General features: G+C 39.6%; 4 protein-coding genes across 4 annotated transcripts; 2 read left to right on the top strand and 2 right to left on the bottom strand.

Annotated features, from left to right (window-relative positions):
* Positions 1-240: 240 nt before the first annotated feature.
* LOC140949953 (FMR1-interacting protein NUFIP1-like) lies at positions 241-7,419 on the top strand. Its single transcript, XM_073399105.1, has 9 exons — positions 241-704; positions 2,144-2,269; positions 2,469-2,531; positions 3,491-3,567; positions 4,304-4,396; positions 5,312-5,553; positions 5,927-6,073; positions 6,234-6,418; positions 7,004-7,419. The coding sequence occupies exons 1-9, from the start codon at positions 405-407 to the stop codon at positions 7,160-7,162; spliced, it is 1,392 nt and encodes a 463-aa protein (XP_073255206.1). The 5' UTR covers positions 241-404; the 3' UTR covers positions 7,163-7,419.
* A 74-nt stretch (positions 7,420-7,493) lies between these two features.
* LOC140949979 (nuclear cap-binding protein subunit 2-like) lies at positions 7,494-9,818 on the bottom strand. Its single transcript, XM_073399132.1, has 4 exons — positions 9,766-9,818; positions 9,490-9,671; positions 8,900-9,038; positions 7,494-8,300 (listed from the first exon to the last, which is right to left on the bottom strand). Exons 1-4 carry the CDS (start codon positions 9,802-9,804, stop codon positions 8,178-8,180), a joined length of 483 nt encoding a protein of 160 aa, XP_073255233.1. The 5' UTR covers positions 9,805-9,818; the 3' UTR covers positions 7,494-8,177.
* A 728-nt stretch (positions 9,819-10,546) lies between these two features.
* Positions 10,547-19,317, top strand: LOC140949982 (proton-gated ion channel-like). Its single transcript, XM_073399136.1, has 13 exons — positions 10,547-10,873; positions 11,967-12,106; positions 13,312-13,406; positions 13,951-14,024; positions 14,117-14,195; positions 15,082-15,188; positions 15,444-15,561; positions 15,899-15,957; positions 16,238-16,301; positions 16,515-16,658; positions 17,089-17,219; positions 18,112-18,235; positions 19,087-19,317. Exons 1-13 carry the CDS (start codon positions 10,581-10,583, stop codon positions 19,201-19,203), a joined length of 1,545 nt encoding a protein of 514 aa, XP_073255237.1. The 5' UTR covers positions 10,547-10,580; the 3' UTR covers positions 19,204-19,317.
* Positions 19,318-20,106: 789 nt separating this feature from the next.
* Positions 20,107-21,509, bottom strand: LOC140949967 (uncharacterized). The gene is made up of 2 exons (XM_073399119.1): positions 21,295-21,509; positions 20,107-20,786 (listed from the first exon to the last, which is right to left on the bottom strand). Exons 1-2 carry the CDS (start codon positions 21,506-21,508, stop codon positions 20,278-20,280), a joined length of 723 nt encoding a protein of 240 aa, XP_073255220.1. The 5' UTR covers position 21,509; the 3' UTR covers positions 20,107-20,277.
* Between the last annotated feature and the right edge of the window lie 1,638 nt (positions 21,510-23,147).

Raw genomic sequence — 23,147 nt, 5'->3', positions numbered from 1 at the left:
ACTACTAATTTCATACCAAAAGTTTTTTATATGCTATCGCCGCCCACCCCATTCCGAAAACGAGGTCTTGGCTGTGGGCTAAAGACGCCAAACTCCGGTTTATTCCACATCTTTATAAACGGGGTGCAACATCCTGACGGTAGCCTGAACTTAATTTTATCCCGGCCTTGACTTGAAAAAGCCTCTGCCGCCATATTGAAAGCCGAGAGGACCCTGGGAGAGACTTCGGACGAGTCTCAAAGGAATACGACAACTGCCGAAAATGATACGAAGCTGGTCCGATTTTTCAGAAAACAACATGCACATGGCGACGAAACATTCTGCTCCTAAAAGATAGCGTTTGCTCCTTGCTCTTGCTGATTGACCAACTCTCTTCCAGTGGGTTGTATTTTTCCACAGACGAGATGTCGCAGCTGCCCCCTCCAAATTTTGGAAACTTTCCGCCATCTTTCAACGCGAACGGTTTTCCATCGTGCCCAACGCTTGCCCAAGGAGCCTTCTCAATTTTTAGCAGACCACCGTTTCCTCCGCCAAGCTTTTCGCCAAGATTACCTTTTAACTCGTTTCCTGGTGCTCCATTTTGTCAGTTTAGGCCATCAATATGGCCGAATGGTAACTGTTTATCCAACCACGTGGCTCATCGCCATCAGCACCCTCCGTCGCCTCTGCTGCGTCCACCACATGCACAGGTTACCAATTTCCAGGTAGTGTATTGAGTAACAAATAGGTAGCCTGTATAGCTGGTGGTTTTGTTTCTTGCATGTGCAAATGAGCTGCAAAGTTGCGAGGTGTGCCCTCTTGTCAAACAAACCATCAACTATGCAGGCTAACAAATGGTTGTTAGCTCATGGGTAGCCCATGTGAATTATGGATACTCACAGGAAGTTTTTCAAGTTAGGATATGAAAGAAGTGTAAAAGGCTGGTTCTCATTTGCAAGAGACTCTAAGTCATTTAGTTAAACCTCCATGTGCGACCACCTCTCGTAAGCTACCACTTCCCATAAACAACCGCCAATCCAAAACACCAAAATTTTCCCAGTCAAAACCTCACAGTTGGAACCTCTAGTAAATGAACACCTCCTGTAAGTGGCCGCGACCACTTTTTGGGCCTGACGGTTAATTATTTCCATGGTTTTTAACCTCTTATAAGCGACCACTGTCTTGACGCATTCCCTGATCTCTTCTTTCGCTGTGTGCACTATGCTACTTAGAGTATACGAAGAGCTTTAGTGACAACATGGAATTACACATGTCATAACTTAGACATTGCATGCAATAAATTATCTTCCATAATTTTAAGTAGATGTGCCTGGACCTCTTCTTGGAAAAGGCTCCTTGGGATTCAATTCTTGTGAATGACTACCTCCCATGAGCGACCACTCAGTTTTTGCATTTTGGATGGTTGGTTACTGGAGGTTCTAATGTAATTGTAAGTGTGCCTATGAGCTAGTGAAAATCAAAAACTGGAGTCGTAAATGTGTGTACGCTGGAAGCAAAGTCAGGAGACCAGAAGGTTTCCATGTTATTCTAACTCTGCTTATGGCTCTGTCATTTTATGATCCAGTGGAGCTTGAAGCAGATTAAGCAGTAGGATAAGTTCAATCACAATGTTCATTCCTTTGCTTTCTGATTGGTTTAGTTCTTTGGCCTCTGCTTGTAACTCCGACAATCTAATTTTCACTAGATTGTAAGTGATGAAGTGGTAAGCGGAAGCAGAATGTTGTTTGCTCTAGATCATTATGCACTATGCTTCTGATTATTATCCTGACTTCAACTCCGACACAAAGAGAAATTACCAGCTTAAAGAGCTGCTTGAAGCATCTCTGGCTTCCATGGTACTAAGCAAACCCACCCTCCAAAATCTGGTCCATGTTTTGTTGGTAAAATCCATTCTCAGGTTAAACCTATTAAATCTAGTACTGTGATTCAGACTTTCCCTTGTTTCCCAGCACCAATATTATTCATTAGAGACAATGGAAATTCTGGTTTACCCCAAAAACAGAACTCACCTAGTACAAAACATGTACGACCACTGTGCCTTTCTTTTAATATCTGTGCCCCTGTTGTTGAAGGTTAATATATGACTTTTACTCCCCAAGGAGAAAAAAAGTCAAAGTACTGAGACATTTTTATTTTCTTTTAGGGAAAAACAAGTAGAACCCATGAAAATGGTCAGAACTCTGTAGAAACCGAGTTCAGCTGTGACGCTTGTCAAAAGCAGTTCACCAGCAAAGAGACATTAAATGTACATTTAGGAACACACATTCAGGTATTGTTAAAGCAGCAGTATTACCCCTGAGAGATTTAGAGTTCCATTTGCAGCATATGACAAATATCAATTTGTACAATATGACCAAGTTTTCCATTTACACATCGGTTACTGTTCACTGTGACCACACAGAAATTGGTAGATTCACGTCAAGCTGGTTGACTTCAAAATGTTAACAAACTGATTTTGCCTTTTGCAGTGTAATCATGAAGATTGTACATTCAAGGCAACAAGGAAAATGCTCAAACTACACTGGATACAGGTTTTGTACAAAAACTAAATATTAGCTAGAGTAGTGATAGTCTGCTACACAGCCGTTTTTAGTGTCGTCACGCAACGCTCCTCCCCACTAACGGCTGCTGAAAACCGAACTACATTCCTTTTCCGTGATTAGCCAATTATAATTCAGCTCCCATTTTCTGGAAAGTGTTCGCACCACCTTTGCGGTACTGTGACTCCTCCAATCACAGCTTTGCTTTTATCGTTGCCCCATGTGTGAATGACAGAATAATCAAAATTGTCGCGTGAAAAAAAGCAATTAACTGCAGTGTTGTCGTAGTCGAGTCCTATCCAAAATTTAGGAGATAAGCAGCAACAGCAAGAAAGTCGAACAAATTGCTATTCATAACATGTGCTCATAAAGTTGCCAGGTATAGTTTCGGGAAATCGCTCATCGATAATTTATAAGATTGCTTTTTGACTCAGTACCCTTGAGAGTTTAGTCTTCACATAACACAATGAGCACATCCGGTACATTAAATTCTTCACTACATATCAGCACATATGCACGTTAAATGAAGAACCAAGCGATCCTGGTAAAAGTTTTCTAGGCCTATCAAACCTTCTTTTCACTTGGAACTTTCTTGACCGCTTAAAACAAACTTTTTTGCAAATTAACCTTTTCGTTGCTTGAAAACACAGAGTCCGTCTAAATTCAGCGACGAATGATTGATTTGTCGAAAACTGAGAAGCGTGCTCGCTGCCTAGCGCCCTGTGGCTCACGTATTGTCAAATTTCTTGTACATGATTGGTTTGTTCGTTAGACCACAAACACAAAGGGAAAGGAATGTAGTTCGGTTTTCAGCAGCCGTTAGTAGGGAGGAGCGTTGCGTGACGACACTAAAAACGGCTGTGTAGCAGACTAGAGTAGTGATAAAGTTTATATAATGATCAGCCTGGTATATTGTTACAATTAATGATTGTTAAATTCTCTGTTTCTAGGTACATGCACCAGGAAAAATGAGGATAAAACTGGATACACCAGAAGAAATAGCTAAGTGGAGGGAAGAGAGAAAGAGGTTTGAGCAAAGATTAAATATGTATTTTTTGAGGGGGTGGGAGAGGAGTTCAAATTTTCCCAGCCTACTATGTATAAACTTCCTAAACAAAATTTACTGCTTTTACTGGGCACAGACCTCACCAATGGGGAGGACACAAGTGAAACCGATAGGCCCTGTGTGTAAGAAGCCCTCCTGACCAACCCCACCCTAACCTACATTTGCAACGATACTTTCCGTCTTTACTGGGCACGGACCTCCCCAATGGGGAAAGCCCAAAAATGTGACTCATAGGTCCCATGTAGGGTACCCTTCCCTCCCCACCCTAAGCTGCATTGCTTAACAATATTTACATGTACGACATTTTTACTGGGTTAAGACCGGCCCAATGAGAAGGACACAAATGCAACTTTTAGGCCCAATGTAAGATGCCAATAGTCAGTAGGGTTGGTTGGTCATTGCCAGAGATTATTTTGTCCTTTGTGGCTTGTTAACATCTCACACAAGATTCAGATTGGGAAAAGTGTTGTGAGACAGGGCCTATGGTTTTATGTCCTTATCTGAGAGGCAAAGGGACCCTGATTGCTAGTTTCCCTGGCTACAGATCTAAGAAGTGTTCATCGTACAGTCCCTCCCACTATAATACAGGCACAGTGAGAAAGGTGGGGGGGGGGGGGGGTAACACTGTTTCTCTATTGTCTGTATTAAGGAAGTATTAACAAGTGAATCCAGGACCTCTTCCTTTTTTTCCTGCTAGGAAGTACCCTACTTTAGCTAATGTAGAGAAAAAGAAAGAAGAAGAAGCAAAGAGAAGAGCATCAGGGCAGGTTTTGAAGACCAAAAATTTTAGGTACAATAATTTGTAATTAAACTCATCACAAATAGATGAGCTTGGGAACTGGTTCTTAAAAGGTTAGCGGGGTGCCAGATGCCAAGCTGCAGGGGAGGTATCCATGGCAACCCTGGAACACGGGAACCACCCAAAAGAGCGCCCGCTAACCGGCACCGTCACACTGAAACAATCAGTGGAAATAACTCACCTGAAAATACTTACCCTGATGACCCAAGAATCCGCAATGATTCGCAATAGCAAAGCGTTTGATCCGCAAAGATCAGCTGATAGCACTGCACATGTAAAGCAATGAACCTTGAAACCCCTGTGAAACCTCTAGAGGCCACCCGAAAGGTCAGGTACTGCAGATAAGGGAGACCACTGACTGCATTTGCTCACATTTTAACTTTGCCTAAATGATATTTAGCCACATTAAAATATTAGTGTTCATTTTGTGAACTTCCCTATCATGTGACTGACAGTCTGCAGTCAGAAAGAATCGGAAATATGCCTTCCCTAGTAGAAGAGATTAGCACAGTTGTTTAGTGCTTGGCCTTCTGTGTGAGTTTTCAATGTCCCGAGTTCGATTCCCAAGTACGACCTCAAATACTCCTTAATTTTTGGAGTTCTTTCCTTTCTGTGTGGCTGTAAGTAGCTTTATTATATACCTGAAAAACAAAGAATTGATCAGTAGCGGATCCAGGGGGCCTGGGGGGGCCTACCCCCCCCCCTTAATTTTAGACCAAAATGAGTCCCGAAGGGCCGAAGGTTTATTAGAAATAGACTTAAAATGGACTCTTTACATTCGTTACCCCCTTTGATACCAGTGTTAAGAGGATATCCTATGCTGTTTCAATCTTGTACAGATGTATCATCGACATAAATTTGTCTGAGCAGGGTATTAGTCATTACTTTTTTCATTTAACTTTCAAGATATCGTAGAGGTCGACAACGTGGACAAAGATCACCCCAGCAAGGTGGTCGCATTCATTTGAACAATCAAGGCCACCATGGAGGGGGACAGGGGGAATTTAATGGCAAAGAAATGTCTAAAAACCAGACACAAAACAGTGAAGTAGCAGAGGGCAAAGATAGTGGAGGACACAATAGGTTACAAAATGGCAGTGATCCACTCTCATTTGTACTTGGCAATTCACATGATGAGGAAGAATCCGGTAAGTCCCATGTAGAATGGAATAAGTTTTTCAACATGCATGTTTAGTTCTTCAACAAGACACATTAATTTTTTGTTAAATTTGTTGTGTTTGTTTTTAAGTTTGGTCCATTTAGTGTCCTCAATTAGCAAGACTTTTAACAATAAATTCATTCTTTGGAGTTGTCCAATCTATTTGTCATTTAACGTTTTATGTTTTAATATCAAACTTTATCATCTGCCACTGTATGGAAAGGCATCCCGCAATCTTTTAAACAGATACTAGTACTTGATGGATGGATATAAAAACTGTTCAGTCAGATGTCACAACTGTTCAAAATGTTTTATGAAACCAAGTTGAACAGATTATGAAAGCGGTTTTTTTTTTGTTTAAGATTTAGAAACAGGAAATCAAGGCAAAAGAAAATGTTCCAGTACTATGCAGGAAACGACACCTAATACAGCACCTGTGCAAGTTTCAGCTCTGAATTCTTTGTGCTCAGCATATGCTAGTGATTCTGATGATAATGAAGAAATGTCAGGTACAAATAATCACAAATTATAATTAGCTTGTGCTGTTTCAACCAGATAAGGTTGTTGTTTAGCTGATGATGGTGGTGATGATGACGATGATGATGATGATGGTGATGATGATGATGATAGTGTATTAATACTTTCTGGTTCTCACTTTTCTAACAACAGAAATAAACAACAATAAGGAAACCATCTGCACCAACTATGAAAACATTCCCAAGAAATCTTGTTCAAATGAAGTGAATTCAAGACACAACATAGATAGTACAAATGAAACCAGAGGGGATACTAACAGCAAGAAAAACAGTAAATCGCGAAGAGGTCATAGGGGAAAAAGGAAAACAAGCTCTAAGGTGAGATCATGCCTTTCAAACATCACTGAGCTGAATTTTGACCAACTGAACATGACTCCTTCTTGCTTTAGGTAACGTATCAAATGTGAGAAAAAGTTTTTAATCCAGTATCCTGATAATATAGGCTTGAAGAACTTAAACACTGTCAAGTTTATTTAAAACCGACTGTTAGGTGTGTAGAAATGGGATGAAACACTGGGTGAAGGAAAATATAGCCTGTTCCAAGGGTTCAGATAGTGGAGAGTGGTGTGAAGTAAAGAACGTGATGCTCCCCACTATCTGAATGCCTGGAACAGGCTAAGGAAAATGTAGCTTTTTAAATGGTAAATAATTCTTTAGGAAATTCAAAGCTTAAGTTTGCAAAATTGCTAAAAACCTTCTTAGTGACAGCGATTTACTTTGCTATATTTTCATTAATTTTTAATGGGTTAGAGAACTTTATTTTAAAATAGGTAGGAAGGAAAGCCAGAGTCATGAGTCAATGTAATGTTCTTGTTTTAAAAGATACATGCGGAAACAAAAAAAAATACTATATTTATATATATTTTTATTGGTTGTTTGTTTGTTTTTGCTTTTCATATTTAGGTTGACCCCAAATCATTGAGTATAAGGAAATCAACTCTTCTAGAAAAGCTTTTGGCCCCAGAAATCCGCCATGAGAGGAATGTCATTCTACAGTGCTTGCGGCACATTGTCAAAAAGGACTTCTTTGGTGCCGGAGACACCATGTCAGCAACTGATTAGCAATGGAGTCTACAATAAGACTATTATTATTTTGGCCATCCTGAGATGCCCTTAATACACCGAAGTTAGCGGCACAGTCCTTTCAAGATCCATACTGAAAGAAAATGCAATAAATGATGTTTCACTGAAATATTGTCTGCCAGTGAGCTTGCTGGCAATAAAAAAAAATTGCCCACATCTCACACTTAAACTTGCTCTGTATATCTTGCTCATTTGTTGTTGCACTCCTTGTTTTACGCATTACCAAAGACTGTTGGCTCATCTCTACTCTCCCCCTAACCCCTCCCCCACCCAAAAAAAAGCTAATATATTCTGAGAAATCAACAACAGCTGGAAATTATGTTGAAATTTTAATTTAATGTAAAGTTACTTTAAGAAACAAATGATGAAAAAAAATAGGAAATTTTGCAAATCTTGTTGCTGGCTACAATAAATATTTTCTTTTTACAGTGCTATAAGTGAGAACAGTACAGAATAAAAAAAATGTCTTGCAGATTCGAGTTTGTTGGCAATGGTATCACAAAGGTGGAATGGTGGACTTTTGTGTTGAAAATCAGCATGTAGGGATCTATGCATCTACTGTCACTATTTTATGTCCACTCCAATGGGAATATGTTTGTATCATCGAAACGATCCAAACTAGGAAGACAATCTCCATCAGTATAGTATATAGTAATTAAGTATTAGCCTGTTTTTTTTTAAAAAAAAAAGAATGTCCCCAGACAATACCCACGTTCGACATATTAAAATTCTAACATGACTTTGAGGCTTTAGGGTCAAAATCTTGAGAATTCCCAGAATTTCTTGGGAATTATAGTCTTGCAAACACTTAAATCACGACTCCATCATCTCGCAATTCCCAGAAGAGACTTTGGGCACAAAGAAAACCAAACCAAATGTAGAAAAATGACCAGAAAGGCTTGGAGTCATGTAATAATTTTAATATATTGAATGTGGGCTAATCTTTGCTGAGCAAGACAAATACGGTATCCTTTTTTCTGTACAGAATGTAAGGTCAACGCTTTGAATAAGCAACAGGTGGGCTTGTAATGACTCCTGCACCCTGCTGTTGGTTGGTAGCTTTTTTGCCAAATCCTCCTCTACCGGGATCATAATCACTTCTGTACTCATCTCGTACCTGAAATTTATAGACCATCATCAGTCTCACCATCAACCATCACTATATTGTTGCTATTTTTATAGTCAGGGCAACCACTTAAACAAGTTTTCAAGTTGCCAGGTATATTGTAATAAGCAGGGAACTGAGCAGTTGAGTTCTATTTTCCATTTGTTCCCAGTGAAAGTAGCCAGGGATCACACAATTAGCAGCGGGGAGAATCCCCAACCCCCAGCTGAAAGTTGACCATTTATTTACACAATACTGTCGTGGACAAAAAAATCTTTGATTTTCTTATACAGCTCCTTATGCTTGGTAATCAGTACTATTACTGTTCAATGTCATTACCAAACTTATAACTGTTGACCATTGATAAATGTCCTAGTTATCATTGCTGTCATATTTACCATGATCGTCATTATCATTAACAGTCATCACTGCCATTAACACTTTTGTCAATAACAAGATCATTATCTTTACAACCATCAGCTGCATGTAACCATCAGTACACTCAGCCACCAAAATCATCACAAACAGTATTCCATCAACATCATTACTATGGCAATTATCTTCATGGTCTTGGTTCTGCTTGTTATGTAAACAACCTCTTTAGCACTTACTTGTCCTCCACTCCTGCCTCTTCCAAACTGGCGTCCGTCGACAAAGCCTGCATCCCAGTCCGTGCGTATGATCCTGTCATCTAGTCTTGTACCATTTATGTACCACACTGCGTTCCAAGCATCCTCGCGTGTATAGTATCTATGTTGTAGCTAAAGTTTGCAGTTTTTATCAGAATCAAGAACTACGGGATTTAAAGTTCAAGGTATAACCAACCCATAGAAAACCTTTTTTCACTGGAACAAAACCCAAGCAAGATCAGCGGGTTTTTTTTGGCAAGATTTTCGTAAAACCCCATACACTCATAATGCATGCAGCAATTTCATACTATATTACATAAATAAGCTTAGTTAATATGAATGGAGCCAAAACATGAAAATGCATAATAAATGTATGGGGTTGGAAGAAAATAATAATATGAATTACTTGTTATGGCGCTAATTAACAAACAATACTGATCAAATGCGCATTGCACTAAAAACTATAACTGATAAAACTGACTAAAATTAATAATAAAAATTAAATTTAAAAGAGCGAAGCTAAAACTTTGCATCCAGGGGACCAGGTTAATCATCTCGACAGCAAAGGATACTCAACGAAACAGAATCCACAAGGAGTCTTTTTTATCTTATCTAGTCCCATAATGATCCTTTTTACGTCCCCAGCTCGCGAGAACAACTCGTAGATCTGTTCTTCCGTTGTGTAAAACGACAAATTTCCCACGTACAATGTCGAACTCGTTTCCAACTTTTTTTCTAACTCGTCGCGCGTACCCTAAAAACCGGGAGGGCAAAACAAATATCGTTAGGCCTTGAAACAGTAGTTTGTTTAACAGTGTAAATTTGAAGATCCAAGGGAAAATAATCACTTTGAACTGCTGGTCGCGATAGGCGCTGAGATCCGCCATTTTGCTTTGCACAACAAGCGATCAGCTTTCGTTCATATATGACGTAGAAACCGTTTTGGATAGTAAACCACTGATCAAATACATGTACAGGCGCGTTTTTCCGTTGATAAGAGGATATGTGTTGTTCTTCAGGTTGATCGTACTTGGACAGCCCAGATCTTGAAAATTTCTGCAGATAAAGAGAGAATTGCCCTTGAAATGAAAATGCTTTTTTTACAATTTATTTGAGCTCTGTTTTAAACGTCACCTGACATTTTTTTAGGGGAAAAACACCGTGGTTCGATTTCATGTTTTTCATATCATACTGTATTTCACTTGCTACATTATTAAATAACTTAAATAATGAGACACAAAATTCTGATAAGGAGACAGTGAATTTCATAAAGGATCTCTTGAGGAAGCCGGTGGCGTTTTGTTTTGATTGCTTCTAATAAATAATGCAAAACTTAAGGGAAAATGTAATTTAAACCTAATTTCATCGTTCTTCGGGTTCCCTAAATCTGCTTTACCACTGAAAACCTAAAGAAACTGTTTTTGAAAAGATGAGAAGAGACCTTTCATGCAAAAAATTTTTTCTCTCGATCTCGGGGAAAAGCCTTCATTTTTGGCGGGAATGTTTTGACCAATCACACGCTTCAAATAACGTCATTTGCATTTGAGCCCCATGCTTGTTGTCAATTGATAACTGGAATATCTGGTTTTGGCGGATTGAATTTTCTTATTTCACTCCTTCTTTCCTTGAAAGAAGAGAATTCTTCACTAGGGAAATAACTGCCATGTCAGTTAACGGCATCTTAAACGCATTGTGTATTGCATCAGGAATTTTGTTCGCGTCAAAGCTATGTTCGTCCGTTGCCGGTGTCGTTTCGGACGAAGACTGTTTATCACGAGGACGGAACTGTACTTGGTGCTTAAGCGATGGAAACTGTGGGTTTTGCGATCGATGCGGAGATCATTGTCATAAACCAGGAGCGATTCATTCATTGGAAAACTGTACGAACTGCGCGTCTTGTATTCCGGGAAACCTTGCTGGATCAAAAAATAAAGGACATGAATGTCGCGCAGAATGGTGAGTATTTTACAGCATAACAAACGGACGAGACTCCCTTCGCTTAGCTTCTCGATCGAGATGAATAAAATTACCCTCATGCCTTCAGCCCGATATCTATTTCCAGCGGTACTAGAATGTCGTTTATTGGGCTTTTTTATAGTCATTGCTTATGAAATATCATGATGTTATTGACAAGCTTTCGTATGAAAAGATGGCGTGTTCTTTTCACAATAGGGCCTTTCGCCTTTACCCGTCAGTGTGCGATTTTTAAATTGTTCTCCTGAAATTAACAGATAATTTTAGAGCTCTCTCTTCCACAATTTTTTTAGTAACATTCCTTTTAGCTCAAGTTTAGGCTGCTTCAGTTTAGTCAGTTTACATGACCGATTTTGTATCGGTTTTGACAGACATTTATCAACAAAGGTAATTCGATTTACTATCGTTATACTGTATTTCATTGCTGCACGAGTTCATCTCAACAAACCCGCCGTCCTTTGTTGATTTTTTTTTATGAAAATAACTTTGTGTAATTACCCAAAATTGGAAGGTTTCATTCTCGCCCGTCTTTCAAGGAAGGGAAATTATTAATATAATGAAACGTCATGATTTCACTGAAAAGAGAAATTATACTGAAAACCTTCCAAAGAAGAGGCCCGGTCTGCATTACCGCGGACATCTCCCCTACTGGGCAGAATAAATTTTTGCTTCACTCCAGATGATTTGTGGGTACTCTAGGGATCATCTCCTTTTTTGGTTTGTACCTCATAACCCATTTGATTTTTTGAAATTGAAGAGACTGAGGCATTGTACTTACAATTTGATTGATAATATTTCTGAGGATTAATAGTGCTACCATCTTATAACTGCACAGACGCGGATATAGGATAAATAGTACCGAAGGCACAAGCTTCTAGTGGGGTCTGGGTAAGATTTTTAGGATTTTAACTCCCTAAACCCCTTTACTGAATTTCTGAGTTGCTCTCTGTGTTATGCGGTAGACTAGTACGACAGCGACAAGTCGGATTTTCTCGCTGAAAGGACCGAGAGAGCCTTCTAGCCCATCCCCCTTGTTAATTTCCACCAAATCAGAATTGTTGATACTTTTAACCAGGTATTATTATGAAAAATGTCCTGAAGTTATCAGCGAACAGAAGACAGTATACGTGGAAATAGCTCTTTATCTTATAAATCTCCATTCAGTGGATTTGAAGGCTGGAACATTTCATGCTGACTTCTATCTGTACTTCAAAGGTATGTAAAAAAACGTTATAGTAGAAGGTCTATGGTTTGGCCATCGTCCTGTTTTTCGCTTTTCATTAGGGAGCTTAAGCAACAACGACGGCAACGTCTACAAAAACGTTACTTAAAAGCGAATTCGCCCTGCTTCAAACTTTATCGCGCTTATTCCATCTCGTTTACTTCGTCAAATGTTGGCAAATGTTTTTGGAGTTGAATTCTAAACAACTCTATCAAAGTTCAGGAAAAGGAAAAGAAAGTTGTTGTCTTGTGTTCCCGTCCTCGACAAAACGTGAATTCAGGCACTTTCACGTTGTAGTTGGGCAACGACGGCAAAGAAATATACAAAAAAAGCGTGATGCACGTGCAAAGTTGTTGTTTTGCTAATCAAACCTATTGCTTTTTTGCCGTTCTCGTTGCCGTCCGCGTCGTCGTTGCTTAAGCTCCCTATTGTTCAAAGGTACTTCCCGGGCTTATAAAAATGACATACTGTAAACCGTTGCTTACAAGCACTGAGCAACCTCTCGGGGGCGCTCTGGCGGCGAGGCGGGGAAAGGAAGGAGAGCTTGCAACTACGTCTCTGGAATTTGAATTCAGCTTCCAATTCCCTGTGGCTCCCCTTCGACTGAGCCGTCAAAATTCCGCCAATCAGCACGAAACGGAAAAGAGCCCGAAAAACACGTGCCAAGCGTTATGACGTCATTACTAATGTTATCTCCGCCAATCAGCATTTCGCATCGACTTTTTTGATGCAGAATCAAATTCCAGGGATGTAGTTTGCAGGCTTTCCTTCCTTTTCCCTCCCCGTTGCCAGAGCACTCCGCAGGGCTTGCTCGCAGGCTACCTGACTGGTTTGTGACCTAGGAACTGTGCTTCTATTCAATAGGTTTTGAAAAGTTATCAGGTCTTCCCAGAAACGAGTAACAAAACATCGCGGACTTACACATTTTTGAGTCAACTTAACGTGATCACTTATCACTTTTTTATCAATAGGTTTGTCATAATCTGTAACGGTCAGTTTTTAAAATGTATGTTAACCAGCATACGAAAGTCCAAATCCAACTTTACAGTGTCTGGATATTCGATCGAATGAAACACTTCTCATATCTTATTTATTGCATCAGCATACTACCTATCAGATATTCGCAACATGCAATAACGCCCAGCAGATATCTTTCCAAGATATCCAGAGGTTATCTGACGCTTGACTCTTTTCGTAGTACCCGAGGGACAGACCATGTATACAAAACAAAAATGTCATGATGGCCTAAAAGGAGCTTGCTTTGAACTGGTTAATGCTGCAGGACAAGCAGAGGTTAGAAAATGAACTAAAAAGTAATTCATTATCAGTAAAAGACAATTAGCACTTGCCCAAATCGACGACAAAATTTGTTGAGACCTCTCCCCCATCCCTTCACACAAATTTGGGTTGTTTGATTTTTTCCTACTGGTAGCCTGAACGGCGTCAAAACATTGTTTAAAGGGGTCGGTCGAGGGGAGGAACAGCTTTACCTAACCTTTTGGAGTAGGCAGTGACAGCAAAGAGCGAAATGTCTCAACTCATTTTGTCTCCAATTCATGGTTACTCATCAGGGTTTCAGTAAATGATACAGGTGATATTCGTAACACAAACTAAGATCACCCTTCACTGACATAACTTGTTTTTGCAAAAACGGTTTTATCTTGCTAATTACAAAAATGTTCGTAGCTTTGAACTTAAAAACAAGCTCCCCTTAAGTGTCAAGAGGGTGGGAGATGGGATGAAGTTCTGGCTACCAAAAAGGGCCTTCTTTAATCTTTCTGTAATGTTTCTAAATGAAGTTAAATATTGCAACTCATTATCATTTATGTTTGTCTAGGTATCCAGTCACGAGGGAAAATATTTTAGAGTGAAATCAGCTTTTAACTTTGCAGCAGATCTCCAAGACTATCCGTAAGTGGGGCGATTAAATTGCGCTGTTTCTGTTTTTCAAAACCTATGTTGGACAAACCAAGTTCTGGATTTTTCATTTTATTTTTGCGTAGATATGATAACCAGACCTTGAAAATTGTCATTCAAGACATGGAAATGACAGCAAAAGAACTAAGATGGAAAGTAATGAAGGTAAAACTTGAGTTCGAAGTTGTACAAAATGTTCGCCCCTCCGACTATACTCCAGACTGCGTCTCCGGTATTCAACTTTATTGTTTCCAGTTGTTTAAAATACTTAGACTAACAGATCATATCTCTCCTAGGTATACATCTAAAAATTAATCACAGTGACCAGGGATCTCAGGGAGTTCTTTTGAGCTTTTCTGGGGAGATCCCGTCTAGTACAAATACAGGCGCAAGACCCATAATACGACGACCGCAACAAAACACAGGACAGTTCGACTGGGTGTGGGGGTTTTAAGGAGGGAAACAAAAAGCCGTTTCCATTTAGTAGGGGGTGGCCCGAAATTGAGAACGAAGTGAAAAAAGAAACGGCCCCTCTATCTTGAACATGTAAGGCTCGAACATGTGTCCGGAATGTTACGCGCATCACAATAAAAACGGAAAAATTTACGCACTATTTGTCAAGACCAATTAAACTAGCATCTTTTGACATCTGAGAGGGAGAGCTTAGCAAGTATAATAATTCTTCCCTTCTTAACTTGTACACCAAGCAAACCGAAAGCCAACACGCATAATTGGCCAAGACGGAGAGAATCAGGGAGAGAATTTCTTAGAAATAAAAACTGCCAATGTTCCACCCTTAGACCGGCCTCACACCGATCAAATTAGACTTTCCTAAAGTCCTTCGCTTCTCGTTTCTGGTTCCGGTAGTAGCCCCAACGCTCCTCCTTTCTCGCTCGCTTTGCCACTTAAAACACAGAAAATTCGAGCTCGCGTTGCGGTTAAGAAAAATTCAGTTTAGCTCGACTTGTGGGCAAGTCTAGGGTCAAATTAAAACTTAAGAATCCGAGAAATAAATAAAACAACTGCACTGAATGCTTCCATTTGATTTCAGCCTGCTGACTTCAGTGATTTTAAGTTCCGCGGAGGAGTGTCTCCAACACTTAACTATACAGGATGGCTGTTTGATACCAATTCTTGGTCACAGATGGTTTATGAAAGGTACGCGAACATACAACAAAAGTTCATCTTCCTCCGTCTGTTGGACGATTACGTCATTCGAGAGGTTCCGCGGATTATATGCACACTTTGCTGGAACATTATTTCGAACAGTGACAATGTTGTTCCAACACTGTTACCATAAAAATCGTCCCTTGCTAATCGTCAAGTGTGGAAATCACCTGAAAATGAACAAAAAATTTCGTTCCTCCATACGTAACAGATGAGGCTAACTCTCACACCTTTTACTTATTTCAGATATAACCCATTTTTGGACCAGGGTGTGTCACGTTACGAGTTTCTCTTTCACATGAGGAGACACAAACGAGCAGCATTTTTCAAGATATTTTTACCTCCGTTGTTCATAGCGCTAGTGGTAAGTACAAGTCAATGGGAAATAGGCCTTTTCCATTGGTTGATCACGTGATCAACTTTCGATAAACACGAAACGGGGCACTTGTAAACATTTACAAGTGCGCTGTTTGGCGCGTGGGGCACGCGCAAGTTTGAAAACAAATGCATGCACTTACACGCTCGTGCGTTATAAATCAAACGAATAGAAAAACAAACGCGTCTTTTAAGAGAAAAATTTACAAGGCGGATAATCATGGAATTAATAAGATTTTTCCTTTTTTGTCAAGAATAACTTTTTTAATTTATAGTATACTTATTCCGGAATAACTTTCTATTTTATAACCCTTTTCTCTTTGTAGGTATGTTTTTCATTTTCTATTCCACCTAATGATGCCTCCATGCGACTTTGGATCGATGGGTGAGTCTTGATTTCATCTTTATTGTACATTACATTCCTTATGACTGGTTATAAAGACATAATCGTTTTTGGAGCGTGGGCTTAAATCGTCTCCGTCGAATTAGAATTGGAGGGGTTTTTTTGTAAAATCAAATTACTTAGGGACCCCGCAAATCTTGTTGTTATTTGCTGCTGCTTTTGTTAGACTATATAAAGATCACTCTACTGACAGACATTATGTCGCCATTTGCAAGGGTTAAGTGTTTGGAAATATTTATTGCTCTGTTCTTTTGGTTTTCAGTTCGCTATTAGTTTCCGCCGTTATGTTTCATGCAAGTGTTAGTGAGCAAACTCCAGATACGCCGGTGAGTCTTGCCGTTTTGCTTATACAGCGTACCAACTTAGGTTGTCAGCTTAGCCAGAAATCTGTAGTACATTCTTAAAGACCATGAAGATTATCCGCCTACGAATCTAGCTGTGAATGGTAATATTCAATCATTTTTGCACCCATAAAAAAAAATAGGTCATACTGCTACACTGTATTCTAAACACCTCCTTTTTATTAATCTTTTTTGCAGGAATTAACATTAGCTGATCGATTCATGGTTGGAGTTTATAGTTTTATCTTCGCATCGTTTATAGTGACAATAGTTATGTTGAGACTTCAACGAGAAAACTATTATTACTTGGCAGATATTTTTTATAGCTACACGGAATGGCTGGTAAGCTAAGTTATTTTCTTTGCCTTGGAAGTGTATTAACACTTTTGGCTCTGTTTGTGGTTGCATGTGTGTTGTTTTTTCGTTTATCGTTTTCTTACAACTTTTCATCTGTAAAATTAATGCTACACAACTACACAACTCTTCTACTCTCAGTAATTGACATTCAGGTTAAGGAAATGTTTTGACCCTGTTCGACCCGATATGGTCTAGACCTCGCTATACATTCATAACACATTAAATTTTGAGAGAATATTGAGAGAAAAGGGCCATTTATACAAAGCGCATTTTGCCTGAAATAAAACTCGACTTAGCTCAGACACGTCTTATCTAAGAACAGCCCATAACATCTGTTCTTACTGAAGACGAAGACGACTTTTTATAAACGACCTTTAGCTTCTGCTTTAGCTTATGTTTGTTTTGTTTTTTCCAGGTTTGGTTCACAGCACCTACATTCTTTTTCTTCCTTTACTACATGAACTTATCTCTGTACCACGTCTTATTGTATGAACTACTAGCAGCTTTTTTGTCCCTCACACTAAACAAATTTTTTTCCCGCCTCAAGTAAGTATAGAAACTGCAAGGCCAGGGGAATGGATACAAGCTTTCGGGGCAATGGTTTCTGGGAACGTTTAGTTGGACAAGCGTTCGTTCTGATTGGTGAATGGTTGATCCTTGAATACCATCGACCAATCATAACTAACGCTTGTACACCCTAATGATCCCACGAATCACTGCACTCAAAGCTTGTACCCAATTTCTGGAGGAGGGAGTACGGCAGTGGACAAAAGGGGATAGTAAGCACGTGACTATGCCCACTCCTAGTCTCCTGTCCTTTGCACCCGGTGCAGATTGACACTGGATTGACCATGTTCATGCTTTCCCGCGTTTTTTCGCACCAGGCCGTGGACATGTGCGTGTTTTTCCCGTGCTTATCCTTTCTTGTTTTCGCGCTTGGCAAGAGTTCACCATGTGATTGTTATTCGGTTACTGGAACAATTTAAAAATGATACTTTCTCTTCAAAGGAAGAATATCAAAAACGCCGAATCCTCATAAAATCCTTAAATAATTCGAGGAAAACCACCACTCAATTGAACTCCGTTATAAACATGCAAGAAAACCTGGTGAACCTTGCGGTTGAATCCAAAGAGGATTCTCGTCTACGTTTTAATGCTTCATAAAAACTGTGCAATAACTGGTTAGGCAATGCTTTTTCATGTAAACATGTCCCAATTACGTAATGATAGATAACCCAGTCTTTCTCTAAAAAATATAGTATTCTTGAAAGTACAGGTTTAGTCTTGTATTCAAGAAGATTCCCCTTGTTACAAAAGCGAGCTAGTTTAGAACTCGAAAAGGGCCTATTTGTATACTGCAGTATTAATTTGGAGAACTTTCCGGCAATGATCTGTCGCTAAAATTGACTCACTCTATCGCTTATGTCGATTTTTGCAGATCTCGTTTATTTAGGCTTCTCAAGTTTGACAGATTAGCTGATACAAGTTGTAAATCGCCTATGGACGAAACAGTGGCTTGTAATTCGCGAAACGATGGATACTTTCAACTAACGCAAGATGAAGTGAGTAAAGAATAGTACATAAACTTCTATCTGTAAATATCAAGTTATAGTCAGCAGTTTAACTACTAACGGAATGTTCAAACCAAATTCAAAGAAAAAATCTACCATATTAGCCTGAGAAAACCCGCCGACATTTCGTGACGCTACTACTGGTTTTTCCGCGAAATGACCTCTGAGAATCGAGCAAAGAAATTCCATACTAATGACGCGTCACTACCCAGATCTGGGTAGTGCTTCTGATTGGCTAAAAACTTTCTTCAACCAATCAGAAGCACTACCCAGATCTGGGTAGTGCTTCTGATTGGCTAAAAACTTTCTTCAACCAATCAGAAGCACTACCCAGATCTAGGTAGTGACGCGTCATCAGTATGGAATTTCTGCGCTCGTTTCACAGACGTCATTTCGCTGGAAAACCACTGGTGGCGTCGCGTGTTTTCTCAGGCTACTACCGAATTTAAGTGTACATAAAAATAATGAAAAACAAATATTACCATGTGAAAGTACTGCTGAACGTTTTTCTTTTAAATGGCCACAATTCCGTCCACGGAATCAAAAGATAGAACAATGTCTTGTACAGCGATACTCATGCTGACTTCAACTATTGATATAACATGAAATATGCTAACCAGAAGCGCACTGGCGTTGCTTTCTGGATTTTCTTGGCATAAGCTAAAGCTAAAAAAAAAAATTTTTTTTCTTAGAACGTGTGCAATTTTCACAATTCTAGTTTTTGTTTTCGAGTCTTGTTCCAAATACATAGTTGACATAGTAACGATAATCTATATTTACTTATTTTACAATGTTTAGCTGTGACCAATTAACTGATTATTCATCCAATTATTGATTCACAGGAGACAGAGCTTTCCTTGCGATCTGCTGCATGCAAACCATGTTTCCCTGGCAACCGCGATAACTCTTGCGAGACACCTTGTCCAAAACAACAACCCACACCAAACAAGAAGGCATAGGACTGGACTACTGTATATGGACAAAAGATTTAACCTTTCCTGTCAGGGAATTCTCACAGACAAAACCCTGATTTCACTATCTAACTCGAATTTCCAAATTTAAAAAACTCGGATTCCTGTGTCGCTATTCCTATGTTTTAGATAACTGAAACTAGTCAAAATACAATTCTACCGGCTGTTGTCTGTTTCATTAAATTCTCCACTTTAGAAACGAGAAAGAAACTGGGACGAGTTAACTTTTTAAAGGCTTCTGGGACTGTTACAACTGACAGGGGAAAAAATTGGCCAATAGCTGACCGGTGCGTTCCCAATAACTATCCCAGAAACAATAGCGGGACGCTTGTCGGTTCCAGTTCCCACCACGTTTTTAAAGATGTGAATGGGAGTGTAGATTGAACCGCATTTTTGAATTTTATCCCCTTTATCATCATCATCAGTCGGCTGCAGAGCAGGCGACTACGAGCTTCCTCCTGCCACAACGATCCCCTTTATACACTCGATTATCTTGACAAGGCTTTGAGCAGTGACAAACACCCTGCTGCAGTGATGCAAATTGTCAAAAAAAAAAAAAAAAGCCAGAGTTTAAATCATATCCCTTGAATTAAGGAAATGGTGTTCTGTAATAGACGAAGAGTAGGAAAAGAAAAGGGCGGCATCAATACCTGACTAGGCTCAGGCTCCAATTTACGGGCTGGCTTCTGATTGGTCAGTTTTAACAGTAGCTAAGCCGGTGCGCCCAGCCGTCGGGTGGGGAGTACCGCCGGCGCATCGAGATACCCAAGACTGAAGACTTAGCCTCCCCCTAGAGTTGAATCGAAGTGAACAAAAACGATAGAGTTCTGGGCTGTAGTATTTCGCAAGTAAGACATCCTTTTCCCCGTTTTATAGCATTTATTAACAACATGTAGTAGTCAAGTTGACAATAATAATGATTACCTACACTCAAGTTTATATTCTATCCCCTCAATTCCTGACAATACTGTTTTGTCCCAGAAAGTGAAACATATTTCGTTTAGTTGAACTCAACTGCTAAATTTGATTAGTTTAACAGCGAGAAAGATCCATATTCTCTGTTTACCTGATTAGCATTCGCTGGCATTGTCGAAGGTTATCAAAATTAATGTGACCCCAGAACGCTGAGGACTTGTCAATCAAACGAAACTGGGCGTTTTTACCCAGATATGTCGCGATGTTCCATGTTTTCTCTGTCATTTTATCGACGCACGATTTAGGTGTCTCCTCCAGAACTACTCTTCCATCAATAAGAAGCTGAGCGTGAACCGGAGTATAAACTTCAACGCAACCTCCACCAATCAGGAACTTCAGGTATTTTGCATAAAGCAGAAAACTGGGTGACGTCATTGTGCCTTGAGGACCTTCACCTTGCATTCCGCCAGCCGGATAATTGGGACCGGGCCGATTCTCGAAGGTACCAATCCAATAATCCCCTTGGTGGTTGGAATGTCGGCCCTCCTCTCTTGCGTGAGGGTTATCCCCGTATGTTGGCTGATTATTGAATGCATCTCCGGTCAAATTCCACGTTGATAAATCTTGGTCTTCGAAGTCATATACAACGTGACAATCTTAATTGTGGGAACAAAAGATACAAATCACCAATTACTTCTTTTGAGAACGAGATGATGAATTGAGCTTAAAGAATGATTTCTTTGCTACTAAGCAGGAACCAGAGGAGAAAGTTCTCACTGTGAGATTACAGTGAGTGTGATAACGCTGATTTTATGTTGAGATCTTTTCAGGTCGAGATTGTACAGTTTAGAGTAGCCAGTCGATTTCTACTACGGAAGACCAAAGAAAGTGCTATCCCATAAATCTATCCTGGATGCAGAAGAAGTATCAAAAAATAAAGCATGAACAACCCTCTTGGCTGAGAATCAAGATATGATACTATGTTGTTAGGACCCGTCGAAAACACTTTACAATATACCACTCCCCATAATATAATTTGAAAAATCTGTAAAGGAACCAGGCCCTAAGCTGCTTTCTTATATTTTTAAAGCAATAATTATGCCAGCATATTCCTTTAGTGTCTCCTTAATTGAGATGTTTTCATTTTAAAAATTCTTAATCTACCTGAACGTAACACAGTCGTCGGCTCAAGTGTCGGCTCGGCAGTCGTCGGCACAGTCGTTGGGTTAGCCGTCGTCTCAGGTTTCAGGCAGCAGCATCTTGTGTTTCTCTTCCAGCAAGAGAACTTATCACAGCACCCTTCAGTTCCTGGTGGGCAGGGTTTACCTATTTTGATACACTTGGCCCCTTCGTTGAGTCTCACACAGGAATTGCGCATGCCTGTAAAAGTAAATTGGTAACTTATACCTCCCACGTACAATTTGGAGGGAGGAGCTGGGTGGGGCGGGCCCGGCGGGGGAGGGGGGGGGGGGGTAGTGGATTGGGTTGTTATATGCTACCTCTATTTTCAGCGTTTTATTGCTACATTCTCCATCTGTATAATATTGTGATTCCTACATAAGTTCAGTAACATCTGTAAACCTGAAGAAGGCTGGTATGGCCAGCCGAAATATTGTTATGAAAAAACAATACACGTTGTTCTGAATCAGCTTTGCAGTAGTCTTTGGGCTTCTCGTTTTTGGTTCTTTATATTTTGTCTGATTAGATCTATTTTCTAGAGATCCAACGTTTCCAACTAGTAGGATCTTCGTCCACGGTTTTTGCAGTTAATGTAATCCTCTATTTTCAGTGTATTTTTATTTGTTTGTTTTTTTTTTTAACACTCTTCTAGGAGAAAGAACCGACTACTTCAGTTGCTCTTCAGTTATTTATTACTCATGTCACATTTTGGCAAAAGTCTGTGATTAAATTTTCCTAACTGACATGACTGATTCTCGTCCATTTTTTTCTATTTTTCTGTTGAAATAGCTCACGAATGTTGCTAAAAATCCAGCTAAACATTGCGCAAAGAACCGGTGTTGGGAGACGCCCAATTTTGAGCTATTAATCCGCACTGATTAAATTTTGACAAAAAAGAGTAGATGAATGAATATGTTATCAGTGACTGTAACTCTTGATAGGGGATTGTCTTCATTTACATGTATGAATCATTTTTTTATTCTTCGTCTTCAAATTAAAATTATTGGAATACACTCGGAAGTAGTTAGCGTTACCATGCCACGTCAGATCTGACGAGAATATTTTACCTTTCTCTCAATGGACATGAAAAGGTCTTTTAGAAAATTGAACACGCTATGTTGTAATTCTGACTATTTATGGCTGAAACTCATTTGTGTGGCCGTGCCGCGACAACGAGGCAAATACTCGTCGAAGGAGTCAGAAGACAATTTCCACCAACGCAAGAGGTTTATATATGTCATCTTAAATACTCCTGAGAACTGCCAATTTCAGTCTCTTTTCTCCGTTGAATTTCCAATTTGCGACTTTGCAAGCTATTGAGGTAATGAAATAGCTAAAGAATTATATTAGTTTTAGTTGCATTTCTTGCACTTTAAGACCACTTAAACTTGAAAGTTTTCCTGTGGAAGCAGCCGTTAAACCCTTGAGTAAGATCACCTTTACGCCATCTTCGGATGGCTTTCAACCCTGCTTCCCGGTCCGTACTATAACCTACGGCCAGGATAGACAGGATACCAAGAGCCACAACAACCAACAGATTCATCTTCCAGTCTTCTTTGACGACAGAAAGATTTTTAAAAAGCTGAAAAACAAAACGAAGTATGCATCGTTATAATAGAATCTGACTTGGATCAAAGGTTAAAATATTTGTGTACTGCAACTTAACTTGAGCGTGAAGAACAACTCACAAAACTTTACTCTCTATTAAAAAAATACTGAGTACATGGTAGGTATTCAGCAGGGCCGAGGCTGTTCAAAGCTGGGTTTTTATAACTGCCAGGGTTAGTCCAAAATTTGACTTTAGATATGAACGCTTAAAAAACAAATTCGGTTGAATT

Source organism: Porites lutea, chromosome 10 (assembly GCF_958299795.1).
Source record: "Porites lutea chromosome 10, jaPorLute2.1, whole genome shotgun sequence".
In the NCBI taxonomy this organism is placed as follows: Eukaryota; Metazoa; Cnidaria; class Anthozoa; order Scleractinia; family Poritidae; genus Porites; species Porites lutea.
This window is presented reverse-complemented; position numbering and strand designations above follow the sequence as displayed.